Source organism: Pogona vitticeps, chromosome 1, assembly GCF_051106095.1.
Source record: "Pogona vitticeps strain Pit_001003342236 chromosome 1, PviZW2.1, whole genome shotgun sequence".
NCBI lineage: Eukaryota > Metazoa > Chordata > Lepidosauria > Squamata > Agamidae > Pogona > Pogona vitticeps.
In genome coordinates, this window is record NC_135783.1 from 101,910,648 (window position 1) to 101,930,338 (window position 19,691).

At 41.2% G+C, this 19,691-nt stretch overlaps 1 protein-coding gene across 1 annotated transcript in view; it reads left to right on the plus strand.

The window, feature by feature from the left end:
• Positions 1 to 5,845: 5,845 nt before the first annotated feature.
• The window catches only part of FAXC (failed axon connections homolog, metaxin like GST domain containing), a 31,751-nt gene continuing 17,905 nt past the window's right edge, over positions 5,846 to 19,691 (plus strand). The window contains exons 1-3 of the mRNA XM_072998473.2: positions 5,846 to 6,216; positions 13,650 to 13,785; positions 17,859 to 18,055. Coding sequence (XP_072854574.1) covers positions 5,963 to 6,216; positions 13,650 to 13,785; positions 17,859 to 18,055 — 587 coding nt within the window. The 5' untranslated portion in view covers positions 5,846 to 5,962. The remainder of the gene's footprint in view (positions 6,217 to 13,649; positions 13,786 to 17,858; positions 18,056 to 19,691) is intronic.

Sequence of the window (19,691 nt, forward strand, 5' to 3'; positions counted from 1 at the left end):
TCTCCAGTAATGGGGGAAAACGGCAGGGGAAACTGCTAGATGTTAATGTTAAAAATGTGCTTTGGAAACATGCATGGCAGAAGGGGAAGCAGTATGCATCTTCTTCATAAAAGCAACAATTTGAAACACACTTCTGGTGGTTTTGAACCAGGATAGTAGCTAAGACCTTTAGTAATAGGGGAATAAATTCACATATATTTCAGTACTAAAATTTGAAGATCAAAAATCTACACTGCACAGCTTTAGGAGAGGGCACAAATGCTTTTTGCTAACATAGCGCCTACCACTATTTTGAACCAGTGAAGAATAATTTTGTCAATATTGTTGTCAATATTTTGTATGATGTTTGGACAGTGCTAGTGGTACCTAACAATCAGCATAACAGCAAAGCTTTTCCCATCTGCAGCAAGAAAAAGACCATGGAGTTACTTGGCAGAAGAAGCTTACAAAGATAATCTATTTTTCAGCTCTGTAACAAATGCATGCAGGAACTCTGTGAGCTTCATGGGCTTACTGTATTGATTCCAGGAAATGGTTGACTACGGTATTTTTTGACTGTCATAATCTATTGATATATCTGTGTGGTTCTACATTCAAAGCATCTTGTTTTTGCTGGTGGCTTTCAGCAGCGGCAATACAGAACCATGATTCTGGATGCCAGTTGATTGCTTTCTTGGGGGTATATTTTAATAATCAGGGTGCAAGAAAACAGTGGTTACGCTTGTGAGTGGGGGGGCAGCTGCCTGTTGGGTCAGCTTGTGCCTCAGCAGATTGGATTCCAGGGCCTAATCCTGTAAGGAGGTTGAGAAAAAGAGGATGGGTTGTCTGGTCATCCTTTTTTCAACTTGAATCCTGCCTGGCCTAGGGATGCTCTCCTCGGTTACATCTAGGATTTCTGGATCCTATAACATAAAGGCAGCTAAATAATTTCCTACAGTCTGGCAAAGAAATAATAAAAGCCAAAAGTTTTTTTTTTTTTTTTTTTTTTTTTTGCCACCAGTGACTTATGCTGGAGATCCAAACAAAAGGCACCCTCATTAAAGGAAGGTTTCTCCTTGGAGATAAGGGGACATGTTCCCCATATAACATTTTCCCCTTGTGGGAGTTGTAGTTAAAACAGATGTATCTTACTGTTGGTCATGCTGGCCTTGGCTTTTCAAACTGAAGCTGGAAAGATCTGGAGCAGAAAAGGTTTCCCACTCCAGAGTAAAAACTTGCAAAAAGGACGTAGTGTCTTGAATGGTTAGATGATACATTCAAAAGTAAAAATGATAAAAGATCAAGAGAAGATCTTTTCTGATTTCAAAAATTACAGAAGTTGAACAATGCTTTGAATGTGTATTTTTTTTAATATGAATTATTCCTATGCTTTTCATTCTTTTTTTGAGACTTTCTTTTTGTTTAATGACAGTGGGCATTCTAACAAGGTCATTTGGGCAGCACAACATTGATTGCCACATCCCTGCTGTACATTTGCTGAGAGGCTTTTATGAGCTGGAAGAAGCAGTGGCTAATTGAGTCTAAACCTCTGCTGCAAGGCATTATTATTGATGTATGAAACAATCCACAGAGCAACCAATTCAGGCTGTGTTCTGTTCCAGCTGCTGAATCCTTATGTGTTCAGCGTTAAAACTAGATTTGATAACTCATGCTTTAAAAAAAAAAAATCCAGTTAATTGGCTTTAGAACTACTGATAAGCATCAAGACCGAGGTGGCCTGAAATGAAGTTTTAGGCAAATTTAGATTACATACTTTCTGTGTTTCCGTAACTATATACACTACTTAATTCAAGTCCAGTTAGTTATGGTAAATGTACAGTGGTTTAAATGTGGTGTTCATTGATTTGTTAATGTAATTTGTCTGATTAACCAATAGAATGTTTATAATCAAGACTCTTACTTTGCCAGTTATTGACATTAGTTATAGTTTCCTGATAAACTCTTAAAATATTTACGATTGGAAATTTAACATCTTCTCTCCAAGTTTAAATGGGAACAGCAGATGCATACCGTAGAAATAAGACAAGATTTAGCTTGCTAGTAGATTGTCAAGAGTTTGCTTCTGTAAATACCTCATGCTATCTCTTCTTCTCTTCCTACTGCTCACCCCACCACTTTCTCCAGCAAAGTCAGTTCTATATTTTCATTTTATGTGAATTGTAGGATAGCCTCAGTTTACAAATTGTTGTTCTAGTAAGAGTTCAGGCTTGACTTGATGGAACACAAATTTTCTGGCTTTCTGTGGTATCTGCAAGGTTCTCCTCCAACACCAAATTTCAAATGAGTTGATTTTCCCTCCATCTTCCTTCACTGTCTTGCTTGTAGGTAGTATGGATAATTTTGACCTTGGTTTTCAGTGATCATCTCTGCTAACTCCAAAACCTTAATTTTTTTTTTTTCCAAAAGGTGAAGGGACATGTTCGGAGAGCTTTTGGTCCAACATAGCTTTTCTTCCTCAGGTTGCCCACCCTAAGGAAAAGGATTGGAAATAGGAAGATAGCTTTCTACAGAGCAGGCAATATTAGTTAATCTGAGAGGTTAAAGGGTGTGTATGTGTATGTTTTTCTGTTGTATGTCCTGCATTTACACACAGATTTGCTTCATGACTTCATTAAATCCAAAATAGTATGTAAAGCTTGGCATCCTTTTTCCTGCTGGCAATGTGGACACAATTTTGTGCAACAGTACGGGGCTATTTCCTAAAATTTTGAATCATGGGTGTTGTTGTTGTTTAGTCATTAAGTCGTGTCTGACTCTTCATGATCCCATGGACCAGAGCACACCAGGCCCTCCTGTCTTCCACTGCCTCCCGGAGTTTGGTCAAATTCATGTTGATAGCTTCGATGACACTATACAACCATCTCGTCCTTTGTCGTCCCCTTCTCTTGCCCTCACACTTTCCCAACATCAGGGTTTTTTCCAAGGAGTCTTCTCTTCTGATGAGATGGCCGAAATATTGGAGCCTCAGCTTCAGGATCTGTCCTTCCAGTAAGCACTCAGGGTTGATTTCCTTCAAAATGGATAGGTTTGTTCTCCTTGCAGTCCAGGGGACTCTCAACCATCTTGTCGTACTCCTTTCCCAATTTTGAACTAATCATTTGTTCTATATCCCACTCTAACTGTTGCTTCCAGTCCCACATATAGGTTTCTCAGGAGATAGATAAGGTGGTCAGGCACTCCCATTACTTTTAAGAACTTGCCATAGTTTGTTGTGGTCCACAGTCAAAGGCTTTTGTGTAGTCAATGAAGCAAAAGTAGATGCTTTTCTGGAACTCTCTGGCTTTCTCCATGATCCAGTGCATGTTAGCAATTTGGTCTCTAGTTCCTCTACCCCTTTGAAATCCAGCTTGTACTTCTGGGAGTTCTCGGTCCACATACTGCTGAAGCCTGCCTTGGAGGATTTTGAGCATAACCTTACTAGCATGTGAAATGAGTGCAATTGTACTGTAGTTGCACTGCCCTTCTTTGGGATTGGGATGTAGACTGATCTTTTCCAGTCCTCTGGCCACTGTTGAGTTTTCCATACTTGCTGGCATATTGAGTGTAGCACCTTAACAGCATCATCTTTTAAGATTTTAAATGGTTCCACTGGAATGCCATCACTGGCCTCTATTTCTTTGCATTGTTCATTTAAGAAGGCCCTCTTGTCTCTCCTTGCTATTCTTTGGAAGTCTGCATTCAGTTTTTTGTAACTTTCTCTGTCTCCCTTGCATTTTGTTTTCCTTCTCTGCCATTTGCAAGGCCTCACTGGACAGCCACTTTGCTTTCTTACATTTCCTTTTTTGGGGGTATGGTTTTTGTTGCTGCCTCCTATACAATGTTACGAGCCTTCATCCATAGTTCTTCAGGCACTCTGTCCACCAAATCTATTTCCTGAAATCTGTTCTTCACTTCCATTGTGTATTCACAAAGGCTTTGGTTTAGATTATACCTGACTAGCCCAGTAGTTTTTCCTACTTCAGTTTAAGCTTGAGTTTTGCTATAAGAAACTGATGATCAGAGCTGCAATCAGCTCCAGGTCTTGTTTTTGCTGACTGTATAGAACTTCTCCATCTTTGGCTGCAGAGAATTTAATCAATCTGATTTCAGTATTGCCCATCTGGTGATGTCCATGTGTAGAGTTGTCTCGTGTTGTTGGAAAAGAGTGTTTGTGATGCTTGTTCTCTTGACAAAACTCTATTAGCCTTTGCCCTGCTTCATTTTGAACTCCAACACCAAACTTACCTATTGTTCCTTTTATCTCTTGACTCTCTACTGTAGCATTCCAGTCCCCTATAATGAGAAGAACATCTTTCTTTGGTGTCATTTCTAGAAGGTTTTCTAAGACTTCATAGAATTGGTCAGTTTCAGCCTCTTCAGCATCGGTGGTTGGTGCATAAACTTGGATTACTGTGATGTTGAAAGGTCTGCCTTGGATTCGTATTGACATCATTCTATCATTTTTGAGATTGTATCCCATTACAGCTTTTCCCACTCTTTCGTTGGCTATGAGGGCTACTCCATTCCTTCTACGGGATTCTTGCCCACAATAGTAGATATGATAATCATCTGAGCTGAATTCGCCCATTCCTGTCCATTTTAGTTCACTGATGCCCAGGATGTCGATGTTTATTCTTGGCAAGATACTGGAGTGGCTTGCCAATGCCTGCTCCAGGTGGATCACATTTAGTCAGAACTCTCCACTATGGCCTGTCCACTATGGCCTGTCCATTTGTGCGGCATAGCCCATAACTTCTCTGAATTACTCAAACTCCTTCGCCACGACAAGGCAGCAATCCATGAAGGAGAAATCATGGGTAAGGAAGTCCAAAATCTCACATTCATACACTGTATTTTCCCTCTTTAAGAATTGACTCTCCCTCTGTTGCTGATAGACGCCTGTGGGTAAAAAAAAAGTGTGTGGAAAAGGGAGGTACAGTACACCCTTGATAAAGGAGTCAGCATCAGGCAAGCCCTTGGGCCAAGCAGGAGGATTGTGGAATGAGTAGCATCTGTGCCAAGAGGCCATGGGGTCTGGCCATGGCTATAGGTGAGAATGAGAATTTAGTCTCCATCAGAAAAAAACAAAGACCCCACCTTAAGGCCCTGTTGCAAACTTCTGGGCTAGAATCCTAAGAGGATCCTTCCATAATTTACAATGCACAGGCGGGCTGCGATTAACTTTAAGGAAGACTGGGGTGGCGGGTGGGGAGAGACGTTGCATAAAAACGTTTCTTTTTGACAAGTCCCCGTTTGTTTACCAGACAAAAGCCTCTCTCGTCGTCTTTCTTCTCCCAGGGATGCGGTCCTCCACCTGAAGCCCAGTCACGTGACGTCCTCCCGGCCAAATGGCATTGAAACTACAGGGAAGACAAGGGCGGAACAAAGTCGCCCGTCCAGGGAGAGGCTGCAAAATCGCGTCCCGGGAGCGCTCCACCTGCCCGCCCGCCCGCCCGCGCTCCCGCCCTGCCCGGCTGCGCCTCCGGGCCGCCCATGTTCTCCGCGGCGGCTCCCCCGTGGATTGTGGCGGGAGCTGGTGGGTGCGTGGGTGGGTGGAGGCGGGAGCGGGCCCGGCCTGGAGCGGAACCGGGGGGTGGGGGTAGGGAGGACACTCCTTCTCCCTGTAGTCTAGGGGTAGGGAGGAGAGCCATGACATCACCCCGCCCCTACGCCCTGCCCGGAAAAGACACAAAGGCAGAAGCCAAGTGCCGCCGCCGATGAGGATGAGGATGATGAGGATGTTGCAGCGATCGCCAAGGAGACCCGGCAGAGTAGCTACCGTCGCCGCTGCCGCCGCCGCCGGGGCTCCTCCTTGCTGCTTCCTCCTCCTCCTCCTCCTCCTCCGCTGCTAAGCTACCAGTAGCCGCAGCTGCTGCCGGTGCCACCGCCGCCACCTTGGCACCGGCTTCGCCCTCCTCATGCAGACGGCCCTGGCGTGGATCGGCGGGGAGCCGGGGGTCCAGCAACGCCCGCGCCGCGCAGCATGCCCTGGGGAGTGGGCATTGCCTCGTCCAGGTCGTGCGTGGTGGATCTCAGCCGGAATCAGAGCCTGTGGGGCGCGGGGTCCGAGGAGCCCTTCTCCTTTTATGGGGAGATCGTCGCTTTCCCTCTGCAGGACTACGGCGGGATCATGGCCGGGCTGGGCTCCGACTCGTGGTGGAAGAAAACCCTCTATCTGACCGGGGGAGCCTTGCTGGCCGCGGCCGCGTATCTCCTCCACGAACTCCTGGCGATTAGGTGAGCCGGCCCGAAGGAGACCCGGCGGGCTGTGGGACAGAGCAGTGAGAGGCGGGGGGGGGGGCGGGCAAATATCACGGCCAGGGCAACAATAGTAAGGGTTGATGTTTTTCCCCACCGCCCGGAGTTTCCTGTGGCCGGAGGGGAGGGGTGGATGGTGGGGACGATCAGCCATGGTCGCGCGTTGATTAGATGGCGGTCGAGACTCTCGCCTCGGAGGATGCAGGCCTTCTTCTTACCCTGGAGTGAGTTTTAGCCATGCTGCAATCTGCTCTCAAGGTTAGCGGGCAAAGGGCCTCTGAGCATAGGATGAGTACGTTTCTGGCACTGGGTTAGGCACTCAGGGAGCAGCCCTTCTAGGGTGGCTTGCTGGCAAATCTTGAGCTTGGCCACCTCTTTTGGAAAGGGCCACATGCCTGTAAATGCAGACTGATAAACTCTGACCAGGAGCAAGAGTGGTTGCAGATTAGGTTGGAAATGATAGTATATATACTGTTCATAAAGGACTGTGCCAGACAAAATCTACCTTGCGAGGGAGTTGTGAGGTGGTTGGGAAGTACTTCACCTGTTTTCATGAGGACGCCGATTAGAACTCTGGGCTCAGGCACAGCATGAACTACAGTACTTCCTCATGATCCCCAGTGTTTACATGGGAGGCTCCAGTAAGTGGTATTTACTGGATGGTGCTCATGCTTCATAGGCACTTAGATTGTAAGACAGACAGACAGACAGACAGACAGACAGACACACACACACACACACACACACACACACACACACACACACAGAGTAAAAATGGTCATCTGTGAACGAAATGTAATAGAAATTTGTACTGTCATTGCCTTCAAAATGGGATGAAGGGTTTGAAGTGCAAAGTTTACCCTTTGGGTTCATGAGAACAGTTCCAAACATGCAGCTGTTGGGCTATCCTGTGAGCCAGGAAGAGGGAAATGTGTGACTTTTCCAGTGTTGTTTTGAGTGTAGTTAATGGCAACTCTAGTCAGGATCGGCAATGGTCAGCCATGCTGGGAGTTGTACATCAGCAACATATGCAGGGCCACACATTGCCCATAGTTGCCTTACATTATGCCCTTCCCTTTGCTTGTACATTCATTTTGCACTCCCATAATAAGAATTCCAAGTGGCAGGCTTTGTGACTCCTGTGTGCCTTCTTGTGTTGTTGTTGTTTGTGCTTTCTGCTTCCTCCTCCTCCCCCCAATGGAGCAGAATGACTACCTACAAGTTTTAAAACATGTGAATGACATTTCCCCAAATTTGGAATATATTTAGTTTTGATGGCATAAGGCAAAAGGTGAAAACAACCGTCAAGCCAGTACAACTGGCTCTTTACCTAGTAGTTAGCCAGGAATTCTTCACAAAAACACCAGACCTTGACAGAGTTACTTTCGGAGCCCGTACTTCCCCAAATCCCCCAGACAGCATGGGTACTGACTGAGGGATTCTGAGAGATATAAAGTGCAAGCAAATAAACGCGTTTCACGTTCTCTGACTAACAAGATTTAGTTTCTGTATATGAGTCCTGTAGGTTATGTGGCGTGCTATAAGCTGTCACATCCAACTTCTACAGTGATTGTAATGGGTTTTCAAGGTAAATGAGTGGTTTTGCCAATTCCACCACACACACCCCAGTGATTTTCTAGGGCTGAGTGGGGATTTGAACCCAGGTCTCCTGAGTCCTAGACTATCACTCCAGCCACTACACCACACAGGGTGCCATTGGATAAAGGCTGAAGGAGGTCCTTTCTTGAGAATTTGAAAGTGATGGAGGAAGAGAGAAACCATCCACTGACGTCATGCAGAAGGAACACCCTGACAAAGGCAAAGTACTCCTTGAGCACTATCAGAAGTAAATCCTATTGTATTCAGTGCGGCTTATGGCTAGCTAAATGAACACAGGATTGCTGTCTTAGTTTGAAAACATTAAAGGTAGTGCAGTGCTTTTGGGCTTTGTAGTCTTTTTGAAACAAAATCTTTGCATATTTTATAAAGTCCTTTCAAAATGCACGTAAGTGGTTTTAGGTATTTGTATATTAATTCCACAACTAATACACTTATTGTATATTCATATAAACTTTATTTATAAACCTTTTATTTATACAAGACCCAGAAACAAAACCCTTTTCATAGTCAAATTTAGCCTAACTTAGGCCTAAGTCTAAGGGAGATTTTTTTACTGATAAATCATAGACTGACAACAATGAAAAGGAGCTAAGTAAGAAAAAAGTTACCAAGATTTTGCAAGTGACTGTCCAAATCTGAAAGAACCTGGCTTAAACAGCATGGAAGAGCTGAAATCAATTAAGCTGATTCAGGGAAAAACTAGAAAGGGTTTATTGTATTTACAAATTCTATGTTTTTCTAATAAAGATTATATACATTGTTACTCTGTCATGTTTTATCTTCAAAATATTTGTTAAGTGAAAGGTGGTATCAAGCTCAGAGTCATTCAGTGAACTCTTGTGGCTGAATGTAACATGGATTCAGGTTTGAATCTCCCCAGCATTACTCCAATACAACACCACACTGGCAATCACATTCTATTCTGAATTAAGATTTTCGGTTTTAGGGTTTTGAATGGCTACTCCATTCTTTTCCCCCAAATATGCATTATGGAAACCCATAGCTGCCAATTGATTAAACTGATTACTATTGAATGGCTGTGGTTAATATAAGTAGATTATTTGATGCAAAAGGCCGTTCTAGCCACGTCTACATAGAAGTAAATCTTGTTAGATTCAGTAGGGTGCATTTCCAAGAAAGTGTACATAGGATTGCAATGATACTTTCTTGATGGTAAGCAATTGTTCATACAACTATATCATTTAATGAGTAGAGATATTTGAAGCACAAAATGGTTCATTTGGGTAACTAGGTTTTGTGTGTTAAGTTTTTTTCCCCTGTAATTTTCTTTTTGCTGTCATAATTATATTTTATCCTGATCTGCTTAAATCTGCAAGTGTTGGTTTTGGAAGTGATTTTTGCCAAATCATTTAAATCTGAATTGTAGGCTGTAAGCACATAATAAAGGTGCTGAATGACCACAGCTGTGCCAGTTTCCCCTGAGGCTGTGAACTCAATGGAGTTTCTTTCTGAGTGAAGAGGGTGATGATGATGATAACAACCCCTCCATGGACACAGGCCTTGTTGAAGTGGAGGGGCTTGTGTGCTTCAGTGAGGTTGAGAGCTATGCTGGCGGTAGTGTCGCTATCTGAAGCCAGAACAACTGTGCCCACCAACCATCAATTATGATGAGCGGAAATAAACAGAAATCCATACCGGATCGGTCGTCGCCATGTCATGCTACAGTCCCTGGGCATCTGGTGACAAATGGGTTACAGGGCTTAACGGACCCTGTTGAGGAACTGGGACAAGCTGCTGCAAAGCTACTGAAACAATATAAATGCAAAACTGGCGCTCCCACTGCAAATCAAGAAATTATGAAATGTTATTATGAAGCAAACCCAACAGCCCGTGGTTTGAAAAAAAAGAATGATGGAAACTTGGAAAATGAAACACCCAAATAATGGCACAACTGAACTATCATTAATGGACCAGAGAAGGTTTATCATCTGGAGTAAAGTGTTTTCAGAATTGGAATTGCAAAAACTAGAAAACATAGCAAAAGAAAAATCTACACAGAAGAATCCCCATAGTATGGAAGACAAATGAAGGGTAGAGATAGACATGATAGTGAAAGAAAATGTATCAGTAGAGGAATAACTAATGGAACAACCAAGAAATTATGAGTTGACAGAATGGCCAACATCAGTGAGAGAAAAATAGTAACCCATAATAGCCAGAACACAGAAAAACAAAGGCTCCCCATTTTGTGCCAGTTACAAAGTAAATCAGTAGAAGATCTACTGACAGATGTAAATGTAGTCATCAGAACAATCCCAACCAACATGCTAAAGGAAACAAACCAGTTCATGTATAGCACAGCTACCATAATAACTATGGAACTTGGTTACAAGCTGCAAAAAAACCAGAAATGTCTAGCAATCCAAAAGCTATGATGTCTGTGAGCTTTGTATATTGATCTGTAATAATGTTCCAAATCAAATACTATGATCGTATGGTCAAATAACAGATGAGAAGCAGAAATGTTTTGACGTAATACTGAGTAGGCCTGCTATCAGTAATTTGTTTTTATAAATCAGTGATTCCCATCCTTTTATAATAGCCAAGTAACCTGTGACACCTCCTCCCTGACCTTTTTGGATAAAAAAAGGATTTTAATGGGGTAAAGCCATCTCATCCCAGGAATTATAGGTTTCTTTCTCCCCTAAAGAGCCTGTTTCTCTTACATACACATACACGGTAAGTTTAACATCCTGCTCCGAAAGAAATCAATTATTTAACAAGGGCTACAACATATATAAAGTGACCCACAACCTCCCAGAAATTATTCTGTGACCCAGGTTGGGAAACATTGTTATAAATAATCATAAAGAAAACCAGAATAATCAGAGAAAGAGAAAGGAGCCCTTTAGACTACACTTGTAACAACCAAAAAATGGGTGACAGTAAGTGAGAAGTAGTGATCTTGAAACACTACAGTGGTGCATCGCTTGACAATGTTAATTCATTCCAATGAAATCGCTGTAGAGCAAAAACGTCGTCAAACGAAAATTTAAAAAACCCATTGAAACACATTGAAAACTGTTCAGTGCGTTCCAATAGGCTGAATACCTGCTCATCCAGCGAAGATCCTCCACACAGCGGCCATTTTCGGTGCCTGTAAAGCGAGGAATCCGTCCTAGAAAACAGCGGGGGGCCATTTTCTTCAGCCGGCGGCCATTTTGAAACCCGACGAAAATTGGTTCCTGAAGCAGGGAACTGATCATCGCACAGTAAAAAAAACCAATTTAAAACATTGTTTTGCGATCACAAAAGCGATTGCAAAAACGTCAACGTAAAGCGAATTCGTCATAGAGTGGGGTAATCATCCAGCGGGGCACGACTCTATTTGTTTTTGGCCAAGTTATCAGAATGTATTCTTAACGTAGCATTGGTTAGTCAGTGCTTCAGACCCTCGTTAACTGATGAGTGGTCTTTCTGTGGTTGTGAGCAGAAACCTGAGCATTGACACTAGTTATGCATGGACAACACTCAACCTGGCCTATCAAGTAGAGAATCAGTTGAGGCCACTTTGTTTCTCATCCAAGTCCATTGGGAAGTGACAGTATGTGATCTCAGGTTCCCTTGGTGTCTCTTGGATTACCATAAATAGAGAAAGAGATGTATCTTTTATTCCACAAAGCCTCTGTAGTAGAAACTGGAAGCCCAAAAGCACTGAGGAAGGATACTGATTGTTTGTTATTTTGGCTGTTAGTCATTAGTGAGAACATAATGGTCAACTAAAAAGGCCTTTGATGCATTTCATCCTGCTTATCTTCCATTCTTTGCCTCACCAAGTCATGGGTGCTTTGAGGTTCACTCCTTTATCCCTTAATGACCAAACCAATGGTTCCTGATAATCTAGTGTCAACCTAGCCACCCTGTTTTTGGACTGCCAGATATATTATTGAGCCCACCACATGCCAGAGCTGGGGAGGATTTGTAGAGATAAGGTGGCCAAGAGGAAGGTAGAGTTGGAGGTGAGAAAGCAACCAGCTGTTCTTGTTTCATTCCAACCAACTTTGCATTCTCTGTAATTGCATTTATTTAAATGAATACCACAGCCATAGGGCATTAGCACAAATGCTTACTTTCTGAAGCCAAACCTAGATCTTGGTCCAGTGTCCTGAAAGTGGACTGGGGTGTGTCCATGGCAATTTTGAAATTGGGCCCATGTTTTAAGAGCTCAGCTTGTTAGCAAGGAATTTTCTGTAAGTGCTAGGTAGGGAAAATGGTTTGAAGGCACCAGTCATTACACCCAAGGGTTAAGGTGTGTGTGGAAGATCAGTTATTACTGAAATTTAGAACTGTACATAGTGGTAAATTCATTTTCAGTGCAGAGGATGGTACTAAAGAGTTTGTGCCGAAATGTCAATCATTGGATGGAAAGATAATGCCGGATAGGAAATAGAGGAAGAACTTCTTTTATACCACTCAACTAATTTAAATTTGAAGTGCCTTATTTGTTGGATTACATAATGATTGCAAAATAGGATGGTACTTAATTATTTAGGCCATCCTCTGTTTTCCTTACTATGGAATTCTAAATGAGTTAGTGTGCTATTATGTTTAGGAGAATGTGAACCAGAAGATACCAATCTCATTTCAGCCATAAGCTCATTGCGTAGCTTCACTTCACCATTGTTCATGATTTTAGCTGCAATCACATTCTCATGAAATATGGGGATGACTTACCTTTTAAAACTATTGCGAAATTGACTAAGGTAATATATACTGGATCTCTTGAGAGCTCTTAAGAGAGGCACAATATACTGTATTGTATTTTTCCATTTATAAGATGCCCCCATTTATAAGATTCCCCCCACCCCACTTTTCTAACCTAAAAATTAAGAAAATTTAGCTCTGAGTATTCAATTTCTGGGCTCGGACAATACGAGTCTCTGTTGTATCTGATCACTGCCTACAGCTCCACCTCCAATGAGGTGTGTTCCAATTGGTTTGTTCAGCATCAGCTGACGTCAGTTCCATAAGGCTCCTGGTTGGAGGAAGCTAAGCCTCGTGATTGAAGAAGACCTGTTTACAGAGGCAAGGTATGGGCCGTTTTGTTCTCTCCATGTTCTCAGCTTACTTTCGTGCATAAGATGACCCTCAATTTTTACTGTAATGATTTTAGGGAAAAAGTAGCATCTTATAAATGGAAAAATACAGTAATGTCTATGTTGTTGTATGATTTCCACATTTTGTGTTATTTAGGATGAATCACAGTAGGCTCCTATTATTTAATTCTCATCAAGATTCATTGTTTCATCCATGTTGCCTCTTGTTGATAGAATTCAGATTCTGGAAAAGTTGCTATTTTGGAGAAAAAATATCTGTGATTCTGGAAGTTATAACCCCCCCAAACCAGCTTTTGCAAGTATGTCAGAAATGCCATTTAAACAGTGTTCCTCATGTATTATGCAGCTTTGGTGCACTTATTTATATCAATGCCAAATTGACACTCCTGCACGTAATATTCACATGTGTACCATGTATGCATGTATGTGCATGTGATAGCAATAGAAAGAAAGGTAATATTTGAGTAGGCATTTAGAGATTTCTGACCCAGATTCAGTTTGGCTTTTTTTTGGATGTTTTGCCCTAGCAATCCAAAAAACTTCTTAGTGACTTTCAGAAACAATGAATAAAATTGGTGGCAACCTATGAAAAGGCCGTTTGAAGTTGCGTCCTAGCAATTGCTTTGTGAATCCTAAGCTTACTGATGTTCTGTGTTTAATAACGTGTGATGGGTTGTGTTTGGTAAACCTTGCTTGCTTGTTTTGCTTACTTAGGAAAGAGCAAGAGGTTGATTCAAAGGATGCTATCATATTGCATCAATTTTCAAGGCCAAACAATGGGATTCCCAGTTTGTCTCCCTTCTGTTTGAAAATGGAGACTTATTTGAGGATGGCTGATTTGCCCTACCAGGTAAATTTGTGCATGTTTTACCTTGTCTATTTATAAACATATTGACAGGCCTTATCATAGCCTTGCCTATGGGATAAATATGTTTGTTTGCTCTAATTCTAACACAGAAATGTTCACATTGTGCAGAGCTGAACCACCCCATAATGCACATTTGGTGGCATTAGAGACTCCCATATCAAACTCTTTGTAGCAAGTTTAGAGATGGGAAGAGGTAGATACGTTTTTGGTAAGCCATCATATGTGAGCAGGAACATGTGATACCTTTATTCAACCATTAAAAATATAAAACCAACGAAGGCATGCCATGCTTCTGGGCTCCCTCCTCTCCCCTGGCTAAAAATAATTTTCAAAAAGGGACAAAGGGGGAATGTGAGGGGGCCCCAGATTGTCTTGCTATTCTTTGATTTAAGAGATGGGCCATTAATTCCAAACTGTTAGCTGAGGAGAAGCTTGAAACCAACTTGCATACTACAGCTAAGAAGCTAACCTGGCGTCTACACAATCCACTCATAATTCATCAATGTGAATTTGGGACATCAATAACAACATACGTATAAGCTTGGAACCACCCACAAGAACTTGATGCACAGTCTTGAAGAAGATGATTTATCATGAAAAGCTCACTGTTTGTTTGTTTTATGTTTTGTTTTATACTCTTAATGGTTAAATAAAGGTATCACCTGTTCCTGCATGTCCATTGTTTCAACAACCATATGGCCTTTTCTTGATTTTTCCTGATATTTGAGCAAGTTTGGCTTGTTATTTAAAAAACAAATTTCTCAGAGTTAGAGACTCCCAACTCTCATTGATAAGATACCTGTTGTAAGAGTGTAAGGATGCAGTGCTTAAGCTCTCTTGCATGTACGCTTTAAATGAAATATTGCCTGACTCAAACAACTGCCCAAAATCTCCAAAGAAAAAAATGGCGTATGGCCAGAAAGATCATGAAGATCAGTAGAAAACCACTAAGGGAGCAAATAGAAGTGTGAATAAATGTTATAGAGAGTTTCCGTAGAAGATCTTCTTTCAAAACAACCAAAACAGTAAATCATTTAGATTTGTTCAGCTGTTCATTTTGTACCTGGCTTTTGTTTTTTCCTGTTGCAAGGGAGTCCAGTTGCTGTTGAAAAGTAATTTTATGGCTATGTCGTGATTGTTTTTGCTGTTCCACATCTGGAGGTGATGGAGGTTGTGTCAAATTGTATTTGAATGGATTAAGACCTGATGTTTCCTGAACCAGTGAGGTTCATGCACATGCTAAAGATGCTTCGTCCTTCACAAGATCTTTTTGATGGCTTGTGAAATCAAGGCTATGGATGCGGCTTGCTGGGGTGGAATCTGCATTAATCACTCACGGATTATGGCTCTCCAGAATTAAATTGGGAAATCTGTGTAGCAACTGGACAAATGTCTGACTCTGTCACATGTTTGGTAGGTGGAGAGCAATTCTCGTCTTCTGCCTTTCTGGCTTTGAGAAGAGGAAACCAAATTTAGACTCAAGTGATTTTAAAAAGCAAAGTATTTTTTTTACTACAGCTCCTAGACTCTGCCAGCAAGAATGGTAAAATCTGATTGGTTGTGTCAAAGCTGGCTAGGCTAACCATCTCTGGAAGGAATGCAGCAATAAAAAAACCTAACTAACCAGTGATGAATAATGGGGTTTCTGCTCATTACTTGACACAATCCCAGAAATAATGTTTTTTTGGGGTACAGCCAAAACTCAGGTGGGTTGACCACATGCTGAAGAGCACCACAGTGCAATTCCTAGCATCCCCAGTAAAGCACCTCACTAAGAAATATCTTGTGTGAAACACTGAAGAATCACTGCTGATCAGAGTAGGCAGTACTGAATTTAGAGACGCTAGCGGTTTCACTAGGCATAAGGCAGCTTCTTTTGGAAGTGCTGTTAGTCAAGAACTGAGTTCTGGATATTGTCTATTACTGTCACAAAACAGGGTGATACAGAATTAATAACAGTGCAGCTAATTAATTGCATGGTAACTCCATTCAGAAACTACCTAATGAAACCTTTTCCTTTAAAACACCAGACAATTTTCATAAACAAACAAACAAACATAAATAGGGACTTCAGCAGCCACAGTAGTGTCTAAGAATATGCACTTGATTATAAGCATGAAGCAGCAGTGGTAAAATTGGCAGAAACATCCCAACTAGCTCTTATTCACAATAGCAAACTTCCCCTATCTTTCAACAAAGGAAGATGGCAATCTAGGTATAATCCAGTCTTGATATTTGCTAGTGAGTCTGTAGCCAACAATGTGTGAAGTTGTCTGTAGCTCAATTCTAAATATAAAGCACTAGTCCATGATGTGACAACTCATGATGGCAGTTCATCTATCAAGAGTACTGTTCTGCAGGAGCTATAATTTTAAAAAAAATCCAATTGGCAGAAGTCCAGCACAACATTGGATACAATTACATTGAACATTTGACCAGTCCGAGAGGCCTATGACCAATTTCTTAAGGCAGTGAAAAGATTACCCCTACTATCCATAACCTGAGGATGCAGAACTAACTACCTCCAAAGCCTAAAATCAGAAAAAGTCACAAAAATGCTTATTTTTAATAAAATCTCTTAAGCAAAGAGACAATTTTGGCTGGACAACAATTAATTTCTCAGAAATTATAAGGAGTAATTGGATAAAACCCATGGGAGAAACAAACATATCAAGAAATAGTCAAAAAACTTGGAGATCATTAAATCAACAACTCAAGATGCTACTCATGCAGACATTTCAATAAATCAGATATCAGGTCAATGTATCATCATTAATAGTAGATATGAACATTGCTATAGGAAATTAAAACTTCAGCTTGAAAGAAATAAGCAACTGGAGACCAATGAACTTAAAAGATCATTCAGTTTAAGTGAACTTTAAAAAGCTAGTTGTATCTGCAAAAATGGTAAGGCAATAGGCCTGAATAACATCTGTGTAAAACATTTTTGCACAGAAACAAAAAAGTGGCTCCTTGTTTTCTTTAATTGTTTTGACTGTTTCAGAATTCCAGAAAACCTGGTAAAAAAACTCACAGACCCCCAAATCTTCAGGCTGATCGCATTACTTTATTACCTTTATACAGTCCTGTAAAGAATGGTTCTTAACTGTCTAATGGAAGTAGTGGAACTCGGGAAAACTGTGTGGCTTTAGACTTGGGAAAAATTGTACATCACAAATGCTATATTTAACACAATATATAGACGATGACTTTGAAACCAAAGAGATCAGGGGTAGCTTTTGTTGACTTCTCAGCAACTGAGGTTAATGAAAGCTACAACACTGCTCATCATCAAGTACCACTGCAAAAATTCTATAATCTAACCAAGAATTATAAACTAAGTAATAGCAGCTCTCTTGAAAATCACAGATTTCTCATCCACTTTCAAGAACAACACAGCCAATGGAGAATTCAAAAGAATGCTCTGTTCCAAAGTGTTGTACTGATTCCTTTTTTGTTCAGCATCTAAACCAACTTCCTAAAGGCACCAAAGTTTTGTTTATGCTGATGATCTCACAGTTGCTGCTCAGCTGGCTAGCTTTCAGATGGTAGGACATCTTCTGAGAGATGAATTAGAAGAACATATATTATGACAGAAATCTACTAAAACCTAACCCTACTAAGACTCGAGTATCTGCCTTCCATTTCAGAAACAGGCAGGAATCATGAAAACTTCAGGTTATCTGGAAGCGTGTCTAGATAGATCATTGTTTTCTACCTAAGTAAATACCTAAGCGTGTTTTTTTTAATCTGATGTTGACCTACAATAAACACTGCATAAATTCAAAGCAAAAGGTCTTTGTAAGGAACGATATCCTTCAAAGGCTATTGGGAACCAGCTGGGACACACAACCACAGATATCAAGAACTACATACTGTCTTGGCCCTATAGGAACATGCCAGCTCAGTGTGGTATATAGTTCAGCCTGTGCAGAATGGGTAGACATAGCACTGAAAGCAGGGAGGCCAACTAAATCATCTTTCTGTCTCTTTCTTTCTCTGTGTTGTTTGCGTATAATTTTTCCCTGTTTTCATTGTGGTGCTTCTCTTCTTAGAATTACTTTGATGGGAAACTTTCCCCTCAAGGGAAGATGCCATGGATTGAATACAATCGCAAAAAAGTATCCGGCACAGAGTTCATTATTGATTTTTTGGAAGAGAAGCTTGGAGTAAATTTAAACAAACATCTTGGCCCACATGAAAGAGCTGTTTCTAGAGCAGTAACCAAGATGGTGGAGGAGCATTTCTACTGGTAAGTTCCTTTAGCTACTGGAGTGCTCTCTGAAGATTTCAGACGGTGCTCTTTTTTACTTATGGCACATTAATTGCTTCTGGCTTTGTACAGTAGGATTGTTTTGGGTATTGAGAACAAGCATTTTCATGTTAAGGGCCTCAGTCCCTTGGGAATAATATTTTGAGGGGCATATACTGAAACCCGTAGGCAACAGGGTCAGAACCAAAACCTAGTAAGCCTACCTACATTATTTATCTCTTTTTTTCCTCTCTGTCTTTCCAACATCCTTGTTTTCTCTGTGCAGTTATGATATTGTGCAGTGGAGCAAATCAACATTCTACAAAGCAATTCTAATTCTAAAAATGGAGGCAGTCCAAACCAAAAAAAAAAAAAAAAGAGTCATAACTTTGAAACTGGACTTCAAATCAACACATTTGTAACAGTATTTCCCCCCCCTCTGTGCCAATTTCTGAGAGTTTGCCAAAGGGGTTTTGAGTTACGATTTTTTAAAAAGTAAAACTGTGTCCCTCACATTCAGAAATAGGCAAGCCCAAATGACATCAGATTTAGAATATATCACATAAATCGAAAATACCAGTCTTGCTTATCTTGAAAGAAAACTGTTGTCCCCACTGGCTTCTTTTTTATTTGGAGATAATCCAGACAACGGAGGCTGAAATACTGATCCTCCAAAAAGGCTTTTCAAATGGGAAAAACATTGTTATAACACTGATCATGCATAGTTCAGATTTGCCAGCAAGAGTTTCATCAAATGAATCATTTTATATATTTGAGGGAAAGAGGGATATATTTGGAAAGCTGAAGGTTACAGAGATAGAGTCAAAAGTCAGGTTTTCTTTAAAGAGTTTTAAAAAACCCAAACAAGTTTGCTTTAAAGGAATAATGGAATGATAGTCCTCCAGGAAGGGGGATATTTTGCCATTTATCTTCAGGGAATTAGCATACAATTTTGTAAGACATATTTGAAGTATTTCCCCTTACCTTAGAAAAATAGATAGCAGTTGCCTTTCCAGTAAACACTCTCAGGATTTCTGAGACCAAAAATCTCCTCATATAAGTTTTCAAAAGGGAAATCAGCTCCACCTCTGGGGAAATCTAAACTTTTGACTCCGTCAGTTAGGACCCAGTTAGCTGACTCTTAGCTAACTTTTCAGCTTCTTCCTGGCCAAACAGACTAATGTGATTCATGCTTGCAAGGGGATTCTATGTCTAGTTGTAAAACTAAAGACGCAGAAAGAATATTAAAAATTAGATAATACAAATATTAAAATTTGTAAATATATATATAAAGTATATGTAGGGACGTGGTGGCGCTGCGGGCTAAACCACAGAAGCCTGTGCTGCAGGGTCAGAAGACCAAGCAGTTGTAAGATCGAATCCACACGATGGAGTGAGCGCCCGTCGCTTGTCCCAGCTCCCGCCAACCTAGCGGTTCGAAAGCATGCAAATGCAAGTAGATAAATAGGGACCACCTTGGTGGAAAGGTAACAGCATTCCGTGTCTAAATCGCACTGGCCATGTGACCACGGAAGATTGTCTTTGGACAAACTCTGGCTCTATGGCTTGGAAACGGGGATGAGCACCGCCCCCTGGAGTCGAACACGACTGGACAAAAATTGTCAAGGGGAACCTT